Source organism: Panicum hallii, chromosome 9, assembly GCF_002211085.1.
Source record: "Panicum hallii strain FIL2 chromosome 9, PHallii_v3.1, whole genome shotgun sequence".
Lineage (NCBI taxonomy): Eukaryota > Viridiplantae > Streptophyta > Magnoliopsida > Poales > Poaceae > Panicum > Panicum hallii.
In genome coordinates, this window is record NC_038050.1 from 71,505,806 (window position 1) to 71,521,758 (window position 15,953).

Genomic DNA, 15,953 nt, shown 5'->3' on the forward strand with positions numbered 1-15,953 from the left:
CAAACCGTGAGCCAGTAAACCACCGTCATCAAGTGAGCAAGCCACCACGCAAGGTAACCACCATCGTCTCTACAATTATTCTGCCTGGAAGGTACTGAGAACTTATCCAGCATATAGATGATTAATTGTTATAGCACGGCATGGTTAGTTGCAGCAACTAAAAAGATTCAGAAAGTTGACCAACAACACATGTACAACAGAGAACTGGGTGAAGTTCTGCATCTTTCATGGACCGCGAGGCCCAGCGACCAGCGCCTGACAGATGACAACACTTGCGCATCGCCGGACCACACCACGACAAGCAATGGCGCCGAGCTGGCACGCAAGTAACAGCACTTAGAAGAAGGCAAACAAAGCACCCACTAACCTAAAAGATGCTACTACTTGATCAAGGCAAAAAAGTAACTGAAAAACACATCTGGGAGGGTAGCCATTGGATCCACAAAACAATGCGATAATTCCCCTCTCACCAGCAAAAAGGCTGTTATTCCCCAGAATGTCAATGGATATTGCTGCCAGCATGCCCTTTTTAATTCTCCTCCTCAAGAACCTGCAGCTTGTAACCTTGCTGCAAGTTGGATTAACAAAGTGATCAAAGGCAGAAGAGGACAGGAGGGTCAGTAAAGAAATGCACTGAAAGGTAGTGCATTGGTTGGACTGCTGTAGGCTTTCAAAGGAGGCACATGGCCTCTAATCATACTCGCTTGGAAGTGATAGACTCAAGTAATTATCGCCTATGAGCCTGCAATTAGCACTAAGGCTGCACAGCACAACACTTGAGGCCTCCAGCTTTACAGACATCTATCTTTTGTCACCTAGCAGAGAACATAACATGTCGCCAAAAATAATTTTAAATGCAGCAGTTGTATTCATAAAAGTTATTACTGTGAACGTATCAGTGGTGGTGAGGAATATTTGAGCACCATACATAACCGTTATGAGGGCAATATACACACGAGAACAGCTCTGGGTAGTGCAGATCAGCCTCAGGGGACGGTCTCCACCATATTGGAAATAAAAGCAACAGGTGGACGCCACAAGCAGGGAAAATAAAGCAGCTTCAATGGCACCCAGCATCAGCAAGCTCTGAAAATGCCTCCTCAACCAACTTGCTCAGGACATCCCCGCATATCTCCTTGCTGATTTCATCCACCTCTAACCTCAGCATTTCGGACCATCCTTTGCCATGAATCTCCTTGCCGACAACCCAATCTGCTGCAAGGCCTGCATGGTCTCCCAAACCGGCAATATCGTTCTCATCATCGAGGAGCCAACTTTTTATTAACCTCCATGCTTCATCGGTTACAAGCGCATCACATGTAGCAACTCCCAGTGCATTGGAATACCGTGCAGTGCAAGGGTATGCAACCCAAAGTTTACTTTGACCAATGTCTAGTAGGGCAGCATTGACAGAATCAATGAGGAGCCTCTGGTTTGACCGTCTCTCTCTGCACTTGGCATCTTCCACTTTGCGTTCCAACAGTTGGTCAAACACAACTGGGTCCAAAGGGCAGTCAAGTGAATGCCACCGAACAAAGATGTCTTTGGCCTTCTCATTACAGAAGCCAGCAGACGTTAGAATCTTCTCAACAAACTCATATTGTTCTTGCTCATGGCTATCATCTTGGGCACAGCACAATGGAGCCTCTTGAGAAGCATCATCCCATGATAAGGTCCTTGCAATCGATCCGATTGGAAGCGACCTGGATAGAGGTTCTGCAAGCAAGATAATTGCACTTATTGACCTAGCCAACAATAATTATTGGTACTACAGCCCTAACTTCATGCCCAAAATAAAACAACTCATGGTCACACCAATAGAGTTAATCATCGCGTTCGACAGTTAGTATGCTAGAAGAGCTGACATGATTCTTTACCTTGTTTAACAGTAATTGCGCTCTTTGATGAAATGGGGGATTTCTCACTGACATCCTCAAATTGTGCATCAAGAACTGATGTAGGGCTAGGCTGATCGAAGTGAGAATTGTGAATCTCAAATGACAATGCCTTTTCAAGGGAAACTGGAGACTGCAAAGGCAAACACAAGCATCCAAGTTAACAAATATTAATCACATTCCAGACCGAAGAAAGCTAAACTTAAAATGGGTAAGTAAATGTACCTTAGAAGTAGAGGGTGCTTCGAGTTCATGAACCGGAACTACAGTTAGTCCATTCTCGAACCGCTCTTCCAAATAGCCCAAAGCAACCTCATCTTGTAAGCTAGTACAAACATGTTCTGGAACATCTGATTTACCAATTTCCGCAGTACTGGCTGACAAAATTTGATTATTCGGGGTTCCCACGGGAGACAGGCTAACCTTCTCTTTTTCTGATTTCTTACGTTTTGAGAAGAAACTCGAGATCTTTCCCTTCAGAGATGACTTCCCATTCTTAGGTTTGACCTCCTTCGTCACTGTAGATTCTTTATGTTGAGAATCTGAACATCCACCATCTAACCTTAGGCTGTCAAAAGCTAATGAAGAGACTGGAAGAGATCTTGACCTTGAGATCTTCCTTAGGGAGCTTCCTCCCTCACCATCATCAACAACACAATTAGATGATACACCAACTGTTGGCTCATTGCTGCACAACTGTTTGATAGCATCCGGAGATGCTTGATCAGCAACCTCTTCTTTCTTCATATCAGCAAGCATTTCACCAAGTGTGCTCAAACTTCTACGCACTGGCACCTTTTCCTGGGTTATCTCCCTGGATGGAACAATTGCCCATCTGTCAGAAGTATATTTCTTAGCCTCCCTGGTCACATGTGACTCGGGAGAACAAGAAGCATGGCTCAAAGATGAGCCAAAGTAAGGATTGCTAAACCGGTAGATGTAATCCCAAGAATGACGCGATGTTGGAGTTCCGATATTTGAGTCACATAAGCTAGTGCCCTCTTCTTCAGCATATTGATCATATGGTCTACCTGCACTAATAGTATTTGCCTGTATGCAACCCTGCAAAGATTCATAGTGGTGTCGACGCATTTCATGCATTGACCAATCTATCTCATCACTCAAACGCCTTGATACAGCAGGTGCTTCAGAATCATCCAGATCTGCATGATAATGTTGCTCAGATTGCTCCATAGAAGCAATTGTTGAGGTAGGTTTCAAGACCACTATCCGGGTGTGTTTCGGAGGCCTTTCAACTTTCAAATGAGCAGCATCAGACTTGTGATTATTGCTCCTTTCTGCTCTGTTCCCGTCAACTGCATGGTTTTTATGCCTTTTAATTGCTTTGTCACCCTTTGTGTCCACTGATTTCGAGGGCTTCAACACAGTAATGCGTTTTCTCTGAGGTGATGTTGGTGCAGAATGAAGTTCTCCAGATTGCTTTGCAAAGAGCGAGTTGGGTTCTTCAAGAAATTTGAGAAACAAATCTTTGTTTGAATTCAGGACTTCAAGAGCATCATGAAATTCCTTTGACTGGAGGATATTATCATGTGATGCTAGCCGCTTTGCTTCAACAAATTTCTGCCGGACAAGATCCATCCTTCGCTTGTCATGATCTTCATGCGGCCTCCTTCTTGGAGATTCACTGCTCAGACATTCAACTCTTGGTGGCTGGTATCCAACTTCATAGACATCCTTGTACTCCACATCTTCAATTGAACTTGCACGCTTCTCAAATGACATTTGGTTGTTAACTCTTGCCAATGTAGCAGATAAATGGTCATCTGGAAAACTCCTCCTGTTAGAAGGTGGATGCTTAGGAAGATCCACATTATCATCAAGCCCCATCAGCCTCGCCACCACATTAGCTGTCTTCTGACTTGTGTCACCCTCCTTAGCCATTTCCTGAGCTATCAGCATTTTCATTGGCGTACCACCTGATCTATCCGACGAGCTTCTCCTTGTGTAGCCAGTCACCTGCCGACATGGATCATGTTGTGATCAGCAGGTGGACAACATTTGACAGACAGCGTTAACAGGCGCATGGTCGATAAAAACCAGCAACAGTAAAAAAAATTGCACTTACTGTCTTTGATCCAGCGTACTCCTTCCGTTCTGATTGAGTTCCTCTCACCGGAGAGCCTGTCAGGAGAAGATAAGATCCATAATTAGGACGTTCATATCTTCCTAACTGAAGAATTATCACGGGGCTAATCATATGGGCAACTGCTGGAAGCAATATCATTGTGGCTCAGTTCGGCAGTTGCATAATAATACCATCTCCTGAGGCGACCTTGGCGCTGGCTCCAACGCTCAAATCAAAGAGGTTGATCATTCTTTATTCCCTCAATCCACCACCCCGGAAACAGCTGCAACGAAAATTGCCTCCACTAAATCGTGGCAAATGCCTGAGGAAAAAACATGTAAACAAGTTAACACTCAAACCAAAGAACAGAGTGGCCTGAAAACGGAAGGGGGAATTGAAATGGCCATCAACAGTCAAAACAGAGAGGGTGGGACTGAACACGAATGAGCTGAGCAGAGTGGATGCAGAAGAGAATTTGAAAGGCATCAACGCCCGTGAAGCGGTCCAAGCAAAAAGCAAAAAAAAAAAGCAGCAATTTTACCGCAAAAAGTGTCCAAACGGGTGTCAGAATGGCAAGATCCCATCCCCTCTCGCGCCAATTCGCCCCAATTCCGCACGGAGAAGCCCCGAACCACAATCCCATGCGGAAGCAACACAACTCAGCGAACAACGCGCAGCCAAATCGGATCAGCGTCCGTAGGAAGGGCAAATGGAAAGAGGCCGAGAAAAAGGAAAAACCAAAAAGGCTAAGAGGCACGGCACGCACCAGTCCGAGAATGCGGGGCGGCAAGGATGACAAAGGCGGTGGCGGCGGCGGCGGCGGCGCCCGGTCGCCGGCAGCCGCAGGCCCCCCCACCGGCGCTGTAGCGGGAGGTGGGGTGGGGAGAGCGAGACGTGGGGTGGGTGGGGTGCGCGCGGTGTGTGGTTACTTAAGGCGACAAATTTTGTTATTAAAACCAGTACCGCATACATGCAATACACGTAAAAAAAGTCTGTCCACCCTACTGTAAATGATCAGCGCATGCGCAGTATAATGAGAGCGATATATTATCAAAACATAAAAAATAAAATCAGTTGATGATGTCAACTCAAGAGAGGTTGAAAACTAAAATAATTATAAATCTTAAATCAATTATATAAACTAAATTTTAATTTTACCATAATATTTCTTGCGTAGGATCTTCAAATTAAGATCACACTTAATTATATTTAAAATATATTTTTTTAAAACATTTTTTAATATAGGATAATCACCATTCCTTAGGGGCAACGTAAAATTTTCAAGCGCATTCGTATTAAACGATGACGTCGTTGTAGCTTAGCTAGGCAGCCCCAGCCCCCAGGAACGTGTGGATTAGCTAGGCAGCCAAGCAACGTGTGGATTTCGAGCACGGGTGACGATGACTGGTGAGGGACGCAGCTCACCCGATCGGTACCGTCAAAATGTACTTGGAAACCACAAGTCCACGACGAACTGAATTTCCATGCGCCACAAAAAAAAAACACACAGCTAACTCTAAGGCCTCAAATTTGGGAGGAGGAATTTCGTGGGAAGTAAATGAAAATCCATCCAAAATTCGGGCATATTTGGTATAGCATTAGATAGAGTTATATCTGATTCTGATTCTCTATGGAAATTGATTTTCCGAAAGAAATGATTCTATAGCTGAAAGTGATATTTTTTAGCTTTCTAGCATAAACTCTTAAAATTAGGATGGAAAATTACTTCATAGAATCTGTGAAGAAAATATTTTTTAGCTCCATTTTACAGAATCAGAAAAAAAATCGCTTCTCTTTGAAAAATTATTTGACGAAATTCCCGCTGGATTGAGCGGAGAATTAGCTCTGAAAAATCTGCGAAACGCACCCAAACGTGTGATGATCAGTGAAATCTCATCGTATCCGGCACGACCCGGAGTGGCGTCTGCCGCGAGGAGTTGCGTTGCGTGACAGGTTAGTTAGCGATGTGGATCACCTGTCTCCATCAGACGCAAAACGCAATTGGCGTGGTGCCCGTTTGTTGTTAGCCTAGTATCTAGCAAGGCCCCCAGGGGGTGGTTGGTTAATCGCTCACCGGCTCACCGCCTGCAGCTACCGGCATGCCATGCCACTCTCGCTAAACAAAGCTCCTTCCTTTGGCCTTACGTGAGAGGGAATTGCATTTTTTTTGTATGTACACAGGCGCACAGCGCAAGAGCGTTGCACGGAACGTGCTTGTAGACTCGTCTTCACATCACATGACATAACCTCCTCGCTGCAATTGAAAAAATGAAATGAAATCAAGAACACTGCAAAGGCGAATAGCTCCATGGAGGAGACGAGGGGCAATGCTGATTCTGCAACGAGGCTGCGTCGTTTGGCTGCGGGCGTGCTGTTGCAGACTTGCAGCGCTGCTGCACACGAGCCGGGCGAGCCGATGCGTTCGAATTGGCCGCAGCCCCTGCCCGCTGCAATTTTCCTGGGGTGGTGTCCGGTGCTGGCCCGCCCGCCCGCCCGCTACAGAGACGGGTGGGGTGGGAGCCTTTTCGCCTGCGTCGACTACCGCGTGGCCTCTTCTGTGTCTTGCTCCGTGCCGTCGTTGCGGCGAGACAGAGACAGCAATGCAATGCTGCAGCAACACCACGACCCCGCCCCGGCCGCAGACTGCAGACCCGGAGACCAGGGCCATCTTTTTGCAGAGTGCCCCACCACGAGACGAGAGAGCTCTCTTTTTGGTCGCTCCCCTCCCGAGATGACAGGGCGCACGAGCTCTTTTACCTGCGCTTTTACTTCTCTTTTTTTCGTAAGAGACGATTATTATGGTATAGAGTGCTTAAATGTAGTGAAATTGTCACACCACTAAGCACATGTCAAGCACGAGCACATGGATGCTCTTTATCAAAACAAAAAACGCAATGGATGTTCACAACAGCTCGCGGAAATTCAACAAAATGGATGTTCACAACAGCCCGCGGAAATTCAATGGAATGGTATGTTCAACCTGGATGGCAGACAGCCATCACAAATAAAACCATTAATCCGCAGTACACCAGAATTCACCCTTTCCGCAGTACACCATGATTGAAACCCATACACTGCAAGGGCAAGAGTGAAAACCGTCCCAGACTATCCAATCGCCAAAAGGCAATGAAGTTACACACCTACATTGCATGGTCCTAACTCTAGCAGGTCTAGGGCACTCCTCGACACCATAGGAGTAACATGTACAGATCACTGAATCTACAACGGTATGCACTGTCACAACTAAGAGCAACAACATTTGTTACCCAACATCAACAACGTTCAACAACCAAGGCCTACACACTAGCAGAGCAGCATGAGGATGGAGTATCATTTGCCTTTTCGCTTCTTCTGGAATCCAACACAACTTGGACAATACCACTTTCCCTTGGGCAGCTCCTTCACCCCCACACAGCCAATGTGATACCACTCGATCTTGCACTGCCAAATGGATATGAATGTGAATATGTGATATAAACCAAGTCCAAGCATGAAAATGAATCGCAAACAAACAGGAGCACATCAGTGAAACAAAGGAGGTGTTACATACATTAGGATTGTCGCATGCGACCATCTCACCATAGCTGACTTGGTTGCAGAAGCAGTATGTTGGTTCATTAGGATCCACAGGCAATTCTAAATCAATTGCCGGTGCTGGTGGCTCAGTGGGTACCTTAGCCCTGAAATGAGAGTTGGTCTGTTACACACTGAGAAACCATTGCCGGATTGAACTTACTCTAGACGCAAAACATACTTCTTACGCCCCCCTCTGCCTCTTTCGCCAGATCTTCCAGTTTTTGGAGTAGCATCAGCAGTTGACGCTCCGGCACTTGCAGCTGGAGTAGTAGCAGCAGCAGCAGCAACAACAACAGCAGTGCCTGCAGCAACAGCTGCTGCTGCCTCCTTTTCTGTTATTCAGACCACATGGTATAGCGGTAATCAGTAATTTCTTTCTAAAAAGGTAATTGATAAGTAATGCAACTCAAAAGGGAAAACGTAAAGAACACAAAATTCAAAAATAACCAGTGTTATGCAACAGGTAATCCATACCCTGTCGAATTTCTTCAAGCTTCCTCAAAAATTGATCTAGCTGTTGGATATGAGCATCAACCTATAGATCAGCACAATCAAAATCCCGCACATTCACAATTTAGGAACATCGCAGAGGTGTCATGAGACATGTTTATTCAGCAGAACCTAGCTAAGCATAAACTAGTGATGTAAAATTATTGACAAACTATTAAAATGGTGTATACATGGAACCTGAAGTGCTACTACAGGACAAATGACAAATATGTTTTATCTGAATGAGATAAAGAAAATGAACAAAACTTGGTAGCCTATATTTTCCATTTTGATAGTTATCTCTCAGAAATGGCGAAAGGAGAAAGAACTGGGAAAAAACAATTTTAACGATCTGTACAGTTCAGGAAAGCAAGTGATTGATTAGCTGTACAAGTTTCCATTTCTTCTGCACAACTAAAAGAGGAGAGAATTAAGTTTATCTGTGTTCTCTCCAATTCCGCCTCCAAAATATAGAGCAAGAACTAGTGCTCCTGGTGCAGTGGATTTTTCTGCAAGCGAAAAAGACACTTACCAGATCATAAGTCTGAGTGGCTAAAGCCACCTTCTCGTCAGCAATTCTAACACAATGTTTCTGCTCCTCGATTGCTTCTTCCGAAAATTTCAGTTTTGCTGGGTCATAGGTGATACTTCCAGATTCGAGTCCATGCTTAATGTCCTCTATTTCTTGCTGACAGCGCTGTTCATTTTCTAGTTGCACACCTAACGAGAAGCGCAAGGGGGGGGGGGGCTATTTTCAGGGCAAAAAGCTGAAGAACTTAAGTTATATAACAATGCAGTTTCTATGCAGAGAACTATGATTCACAACAACATATATAACTGTGAAGCTAGTGCCTTAGTCTGGACAATGCTATGTGTATTAACTTCTCAAAGTATCTGATAGAAAGTTTATTTGCCACGAGTTGTAGGTTGGCATCCCTTTGCCACACCCCATATAAACACTACATTCATCAAATATTGAGAAATGGATCATAAATAACAGTCATTTAACATGATATGCAAATGACAAGCGGTTCAAGTAATCCAAAATCCTATACCATTTGAAAGGAAAAGGTACACATGTAATCACAAAGAAAGCAGTATACTGAGCATTCTTATAGCATACGGAAACTTACACCTGAAAGTGGAATAACATTTGCATCTGGGGCACTAAACCTTTACTGTGCTTGGATTTAGTTTGCTGTGTATATTTTAAGAGATGAAGAAAGAATTGGTAAAATAATATATTGTTCAATGCATACCTTGCAAACTTTTATCTAACTCTCTCATTAATGAATAGTTCCGGTGCAGCATAGATGGCAACGATTCAACACCTGAGCAATCAAACAAGGTAATTTTTGTATACAGGATATTAACGTATAAAAGTGCACTGAAGTGATAATGTCACAATCTGAAGGGTTAAGTTGAATCAAGAAAACGAAATAATAATTACAAGACATGCAAAACAATACTCCCTACTACCAACACTCCAGCTATAACTTCCGCATTTCAAATTATCAATAGGCGCAAGGAAACATGGATTATACATATAGAAACATAATAGAATACTGGTGAATGGTGACATGGAACAAAAACCAGGGCTGCTTATGCCATGTTGCAATAATGAATCAAATCTAGTTCATATTTAACAGCTAATGAAGTAATTGTTTGTCAGGGCACACATGGCGATTTCCATCAAGGTAAGCTAATTGCTGTACAAGTTGCCAACTAAAAATAGAAATGACTTGAAATTCTAACAAGAGAGAAATTGCATAACCACTATGATGCAGGTAGGCTAGTCTTAGGGCTCATTTAGCACGCCCATAAGTACTGACATGGCAGTGTCATCTAATCATGAAACCCTAAGACACCCGTGAGCATCCGGAATTTCTACGCTAAATCCCGGTTGGATTTTTCTTTAAAACAAATATGTGCGGCTGAGGAAGCTCGCGACCTAGGCGTGCGTGCCCTAGCGGGGAGAAGAACACTCACTGGCTTGGAAGTCTTCGAGGAACCCCATGGCGCCGGAGATGGGTTGCCGCGTCCCAGATCTCCCGAAGGCCCTCCCAAACACAACCAGAAAATCGATGCGATGTGAAGGGGAAAGACCGGAGGAAGAGGAAGAGGCTCGCCGGCCGGCGCGATTCGGAGATTCCTTTTTCCAGATAAGCCCTCGACGTGAAAAGGTAATTTCAGTCTCCATGTGGTGGCATTTTTCTCAGGCGAGCCCATGGGTCGACACCAAGTGGCCCATGACGTACGGCCCATTTTGACCGCTTGGCAGCCCAGAAACCACGAGCCACGGCATTATTAAAACCCTAAACCCCTGCAAAACAAATGGCCTCCGTCCTCTCCAATTCTTTCCTCTTCTCCAAGGAGCTCCACTCCCCTCTCCTCCGCGGCTCCGCCTCGCCGTCTCCCTCTCTTCCACAGAACCAGCCCGAGGGCTAGAGGCAAAGCCTTCGCCGGTCGCCATGTACTGCGCAACCGCCAGCCTCGCCTCCAAGGCCCGGTGAGTGAATTGGCGGATTCGTTTCTTCCTTGTTCTGCGCACGCTCTCTATTGTCCCGCATTGGGGTTTTTGGAGTAACCAATCGTGTCGCTGAAATGTGCGGTTTGCCTTTTGGTGCAGGCGAGCCGGGTGCAGCGCTCGCCAGGTGAGAAGATTTCTTTGGCAGTGATTTGTTAGTGCGGTTCTAGTTTGGCTCGGGCCTTGTGGTTTAGAGCGTCCCAGTCCTATTCAGTTCAGTGATCGGAAACGCTAACCTGCTGAAAAGCTCTTATTTTTCATGGCTTTCCCGTTCGATTCAGATTTGGTTTTGTGACTGACTTGTGCGCACGATTGCTTTGCATGTGATGCGATGCTGATCAGGTGGGGAGCAGGTTGGCCTGGAGCAGAAACTATGCTGCCAAGGACATCAAGTTTGGCGTGCAAGCCCGGGCCTTGATGCTGAGGGGTGTTGAGGAATTGGCTGATGCGGTCAAAGTTACAATGGGCCCCAAGGTACCATTGTGCAGAGTTCATGGTCTTCACATTTCGAGTGCACCTTGTAAATGCTATTTGTCTGAGTTCATATAGTTATGTTTTGTATTATCGCTCATGGTGGCACAAATCGTAACTACCACACTTATTGGAGTGTTTTCTATGCCTGTTTTTATAGCCAATATGGTAGTACAAACTTTTTCATGCCCAAAAACTTTACATGTGGGAATTACCGAGATCTAAGTGACATTGAAGATGATAGTGTATGCAGTTAGCTAACTAGCTTACTTGGATGATTTTATCTTTATTAGCTCTTTACATGCCATATTCCCATGGTAGGACTTCACTGTATTTTTCTTAGTAATCATGTTGACATTATCAGTTTCAATCTTTTTATGCTACAGGGCCGTACTGTCATTATTGAGCAAAGCTTTGGCGCTCCTAAAGTTACAAAGGATGGAGTGACCGTTGCCAAGAGCATTGAATTCAGTGACAGAGTAAAGAATGTTGGTGCAAGCCTTGTAAAGCAGGTTGCTAATGCTACTAATGATACAGCTGGGGATGGTATGCCATATGCTTGTCAATCTTACGACTACTTAAGATTTTATATCGGCGTGTCTTCTGAATGTATTGTAGGCAATGTTCAAATTTAAGATAAACTTAAGATTAGCAATATTCTTGTGCTAATACGTGAAAGTTCTTTCACTCAAAGCTCCGCTTGTGGTGTGTGTTTCAACTTTTTTCGTTAGACATATTTTTGACAGGTTTACAATGCTGTTCGTATCTTTTATTTCTAAGAACCAACTTGTAATGCATGTTCTAAGTTATCCATTTGGACTTCGTTTGACTGTATGATTGATGTATTTTGCACAATGCATGGGTCTTGATCCTAGGGTTACTACATTGTTAAGGCAAAGTCCTGCTGTCATGTCATATTATATGGTTTCCTTTAAATACTCCCTGCCAGTATTGATATTTTGTGATAATTGGTGAATGGTTTCATTTAAGTTCCCTATTCCTGTGCTCAAATGCTTTCAGGTACTACATGTGCTACTATTCTGACAAAGGCTATATTCACTGAGGGTTGCAAGTCCGTAGCTGCTGGAATGAATGCCATGGATCTGAGACGTGGTATCGTAATGGCTGTTGATGCTGTGGTCACAAACCTAAAAGGCATGGCGAGAATGATCAGCACATCAGAGGAAATAGCACAGGTAACTGTTGAACTTCAACAAACCAAGAAACTAGAGAGCATTTTTATTTGTTTCTTTTTTTGTTGTCGCAAAGGCATATGTGCTAATTTATTTATTACTCAAGGTGGCTACTATATCAGCCAATGGGGAAAGGGAAATTGGTGAGCTAATTGCAAAGGCTATGGAGAAGGTCGGTAAAGAGGGAGTTATCACCATTGCGGTAAGTGAAAACGCTCTGAAGAACTTATCTTAGTATAATGAATCTTGTCACTTCTGCCAATATATTTTAAATTATTTTTGGCGGTTCCAAGGGTTCCAAATATAATTTACACGCTCCCATTACTTGTCACTTAGGTTGTTTATATGCCCAATTTGGAACATATTTGCATTTTCTGTACACCACAAGGGATTGTTATCATCGATTTTCTCTCTCTCTCTTTAGTAGCTTTGCTGGAAGTAGATTTCTATGTCAACTTTTCTCCTCTAGGGTTTTGTTTCTAGTGTACTATATTTTGATTTTTGAGCCATGAAATCTTGATAGGATGGCAACACTCTCTATAATGAGCTTGAAGTTCTGGAAGGCATGAAGCTTGACAGAGGTTACATCTCTCCATACTTTATTACCAACCAAAAGAACCAGAAATGTGTAAGTATTTCCTTTGCTTTCTTGTAAGTCTACTGCAGTAACTTTTGTTTTGTTATATCATAATTTATTTTATTTGTTATAGGAATTAAATGAACCCTTGATCTTGATACACAACAAGAAAATATCAAACGTGCAAGCAATGGTCAAAGTGATGGAGTTAGCTCTACAGGTATTTCTTTGATTGTTTATTACAAAAGGTTGGCTGATGTTGGCATGTACTGACCTCAATTGCAGTCTGTTTATTCTTGGTGGCTCATGGCTGATGTTTGTTTGCGATGACTTCAATTACATTCTAATGTCAATGATTTATTTTTCTGCTTCAACAGAAGCAAAAACCTCTGCTTATTGTTGCAGGAGATTTACAAAGTGAAGCATTGGGTACCCTGATTCTTAACAAGCTTCGTGCAGGCGTTAAGGTTGTCTCTGTCTCTCTATATCCTTTTGTTACTAGGACTTTCTTCAGCTTTTTCTAATTGACATGAAATGTAGGTCTGTGCGGTCAAAGCTCCTGGTTTCGGGGATACCAAGAAAGCTAACTTGCAGGACCTTGCTATCCTTACCGGGGCAGAAGTAAGTATATAGCTCTATTACTTTGCCTATGTCATAGTTATCAGATACTCATGTCCTCATTTACTTTAATTTGCTTTCACACCTTCATTGAATTAGGTCATAACTGAAGAACTTGGGATGAATCTTGAGAACTTTGAGCCTCAGATGTTTGGCACTTGCAAGAAGGTAAAATATTATGTGCCTGTTGATGACTGTACACTTTGTTTGAAATCCTATCAAACTGAACTGTTGTACAGTATAAAATAATCACCTGTTTGTGAAGTAGTTATGTTTTAGATTATGTGATTGAACAATAATTGTAAACTTTTAATGGCTTCAGTAGATTATTTTACACATTCTATTCCTGCTTCGAAGGGAACAATTTTTTTTTATTAAATGAAGTGATTGAAATGCAGGTTACAATATCGAAAGATGACACTATCATCCTGGATGGAGCTGGAGATAAGAAAGCAATTGAAGAGAGAGCTGAGCAGGTTCTTTTTGTCAGTCTAGTTTCGATAGACAATCTGGAATCTTATGTGCTTATTGCAATAAAATTCTGTTTTTAACAGCTGAGATCAGCGATTGAGCAATGCACTTCTGACTTTGATAAGGAAAAGCTACAAGAGAGATTGGCAAAGCTTTCTGGTGGTGTTGCTGTTCTAAAGGTGAAAAATTATTATCCACATCAAATGATGTAACTCCTGAATTTTGATGGCAGTATTAAACTGATCATAGACTACTGGAATCGTACTCAACTGATAGATTAGTTAATGTGTCAATTAGCATACATGTATGGAGTATTCAGTAGGTACTTAGTTTGTATAGTTTCTCGTAAGAGAATTGGCATGGCATTTTAGTTTGTATAGTTTCTCGTAAGAGAATTGGCATGGCATTTTATATTGATGAATGCCCTGGGTTAGTGAGAACATTCTTTATTTTAATCTTTCTTTTAGATTGGTGGAGCAAGTGAAACAGAAGTTGGTGAGAAGAAGGATAGAGTGACTGATGCACTAAATGCAACCAAAGCTGCAGTTGAGGAGGGCATTGTGCCAGGTACGGTGCTGTAGGTTCACTGTTGAGTTCTCTGGTGTAAGCATGTATCAGTAGCATGGCAGAAAATTTTATTTTGTTATGATACACATGCATAGGTGGTGGCGTTGCCCTTCTCTACGCGTCAAAAGACCTGGATAAATTGCAGACTGCAAACTTTGACCAAAAGATTGGTGTTAAAATCATCCAAAATGCTTTGAAGGTTGGAAGAAGTTGATTCCCTTTTTAGATAATCCTCTCATGTTTGCCTTATCTGACGATTGGAGGATTTTGCAGGCCCCAGTGCAGACTATTGCTTCAAATGCAGGCGTCGAAGGAGCTGTTATTGCTGGCAAGCTTTTGGAACAGGAAAACACTGATCTTGGCTATGATGCAGCTAAAGGTAGCGTACATAGTTGGTCACCTTGACCCTTGCGGGCTCAGGTTAAATTATGTTTCTAACTTCCGGTTATGCAACCTGTCTTCCAACATAGGTGAATATGTGGACATGGTGAAGGCTGGTATCATTGACCCGCTTAAAGTGATCAGGACAGCCCTGATGGACGCTGCAAGGTCCTCTCTCTAATTTCGTACTTGATTTTTCTTTTGTCAAATACATGTGGGGTTGGGGTTAAACCATTTAAGTGTATAGTACATATGAAAGGTAGTGAAGCTGCATTAGCTGAACCAGATTAATATCCTCTTGAAGCTCTCGTGGATTTGACTGAATTGTCATTAATCAGCTCCAGTTTTTAGATTGTTCCATACACATTCAAGCAGTTCCTGAATCTTGGTAGTCAAAACTCTATGTCTGTTATGGTATATTTGTCCTGCTTTACGCCCGCAGGACCATGACACATTTTTGCCTTCTGTTTTCTGTTGCAGTGTGTCATCTCTGATGACTACCACAGAATCTATCATCGTTGAGACCCCGAAGGAAGAGAGCAATGCGCCACCAATGGAATACTGACATGCCAAAGAAGTGTGATTAAGTGAAATATTAGTAGTAGATTCATCACTCTGTCTGACGAGGAAGCTGTCTTGATTTTGATCCTCCTGCAAAAGAGGATATTTAACTTTAGGTAGTGTTGGAAATTGGGATGAACAGAACCCTCTTCTACACGTCACTGAGTTAAATTTTTGGATCGAATGGCGGTTGGTCTTAACTGGACGGTTTTGTAACTAATCCCGAGAAGTTAACTTGGTTACTGGATCAGGTGTGGCACTGGTTTAAGATGAATGTGAATGTTAGATGTTGACTTGATGGAGTGAGATCTAGTTTTCCTCTTGGTGATGGCTGGTTATGCTTTCCGTCTTGTTTTGCATGTTAATTATTACTCATGAAACTGTACGTTCTCGATCGAATGTGCTTTGAGAAAATGTCTATAAAATCCTAGGGTTCTCTGGGTAATTTTTCCCAACTCCGCAGATTGAATGCGGGGTCTCCATTGCGAAATTACATCTGGCCTCTGCGGTTGCTGGCTGCTAGGTGCTAACCAACCGCCGT

The 15,953-nt window shown here is 43.1% G+C and overlaps 3 protein-coding genes across 9 annotated transcripts; 1 reads left to right on the top strand and 2 right to left on the bottom strand.

Annotated features, from left to right (window-relative positions):
• Positions 1–125: 125 nt before the first annotated feature.
• Positions 126–4,886, bottom strand: LOC112874957. Of its 5 annotated transcripts, XR_003225079.1 has the most exons (8): positions 4,748–4,886; positions 4,173–4,303; positions 3,982–4,037; positions 2,121–3,872; positions 1,878–2,028; positions 701–1,716; positions 471–568; positions 126–315 (listed from the first exon to the last, which is right to left on the bottom strand). XR_003225079.1 is itself a non-coding variant. In XM_025938584.1 (6 exons), exons 2-6 carry the CDS (start codon positions 4,228–4,230, stop codon positions 1,061–1,063), a joined length of 2,673 nt encoding a protein of 890 aa, XP_025794369.1. In that variant the 5' UTR covers positions 4,231–4,303; positions 4,748–4,886; the 3' UTR covers positions 126–1,060. The 5 variants fall into 5 exon arrangements, 2 of the variants coding, with proteins under 2 accessions (XP_025794369.1, XP_025794370.1); XR_003225078.1 differs by having other exon boundaries at positions 126–568; XR_003225077.1 differs by having other exon boundaries at positions 471–1,716.
• A 2,030-nt stretch (positions 4,887–6,916) lies between these two features.
• LOC112877818 (PHD finger protein ING1) lies at positions 6,917–10,214 on the bottom strand. Its single transcript, XM_025942185.1, has 7 exons — positions 10,036–10,214; positions 9,306–9,377; positions 8,579–8,766; positions 8,032–8,092; positions 7,736–7,889; positions 7,532–7,661; positions 6,917–7,422 (listed from the first exon to the last, which is right to left on the bottom strand). The coding sequence occupies exons 1-7, from the start codon at positions 10,061–10,063 to the stop codon at positions 7,312–7,314; spliced, it is 744 nt and encodes a 247-aa protein (XP_025797970.1). The 5' UTR covers positions 10,064–10,214; the 3' UTR covers positions 6,917–7,311.
• Positions 10,215–10,400: 186 nt separating this feature from the next.
• LOC112875603 (chaperonin CPN60-1, mitochondrial-like) lies at positions 10,401–15,718 on the top strand. 3 transcript variants are annotated; one of them, XM_025939506.1, is made up of 18 exons: positions 10,401–10,555; positions 10,676–10,700; positions 10,916–11,047; positions 11,431–11,590; positions 12,065–12,240; positions 12,344–12,439; positions 12,761–12,865; positions 12,948–13,034; positions 13,192–13,281; positions 13,355–13,435; positions 13,532–13,600; positions 13,831–13,908; positions 13,987–14,082; positions 14,371–14,470; positions 14,566–14,669; positions 14,744–14,849; positions 14,941–15,019; positions 15,332–15,718. In XM_025939506.1, the coding sequence occupies exons 1-18, from the start codon at positions 10,518–10,520 to the stop codon at positions 15,414–15,416; spliced, it is 1,707 nt and encodes a 568-aa protein (XP_025795291.1). In that variant the 5' UTR covers positions 10,401–10,517; the 3' UTR covers positions 15,417–15,718. The 3 variants fall into 3 exon arrangements, with proteins under 3 accessions (XP_025795291.1, XP_025795294.1, XP_025795292.1); XM_025939509.1 differs by lacking the exon at positions 10,401–10,555 and having other exon boundaries at positions 10,676–10,786; XM_025939507.1 differs by lacking the exon at positions 10,401–10,555 and having other exon boundaries at positions 10,680–10,700; positions 10,898–11,047.
• The last annotated feature ends 235 nt before the right edge of the window (positions 15,719–15,953 follow it).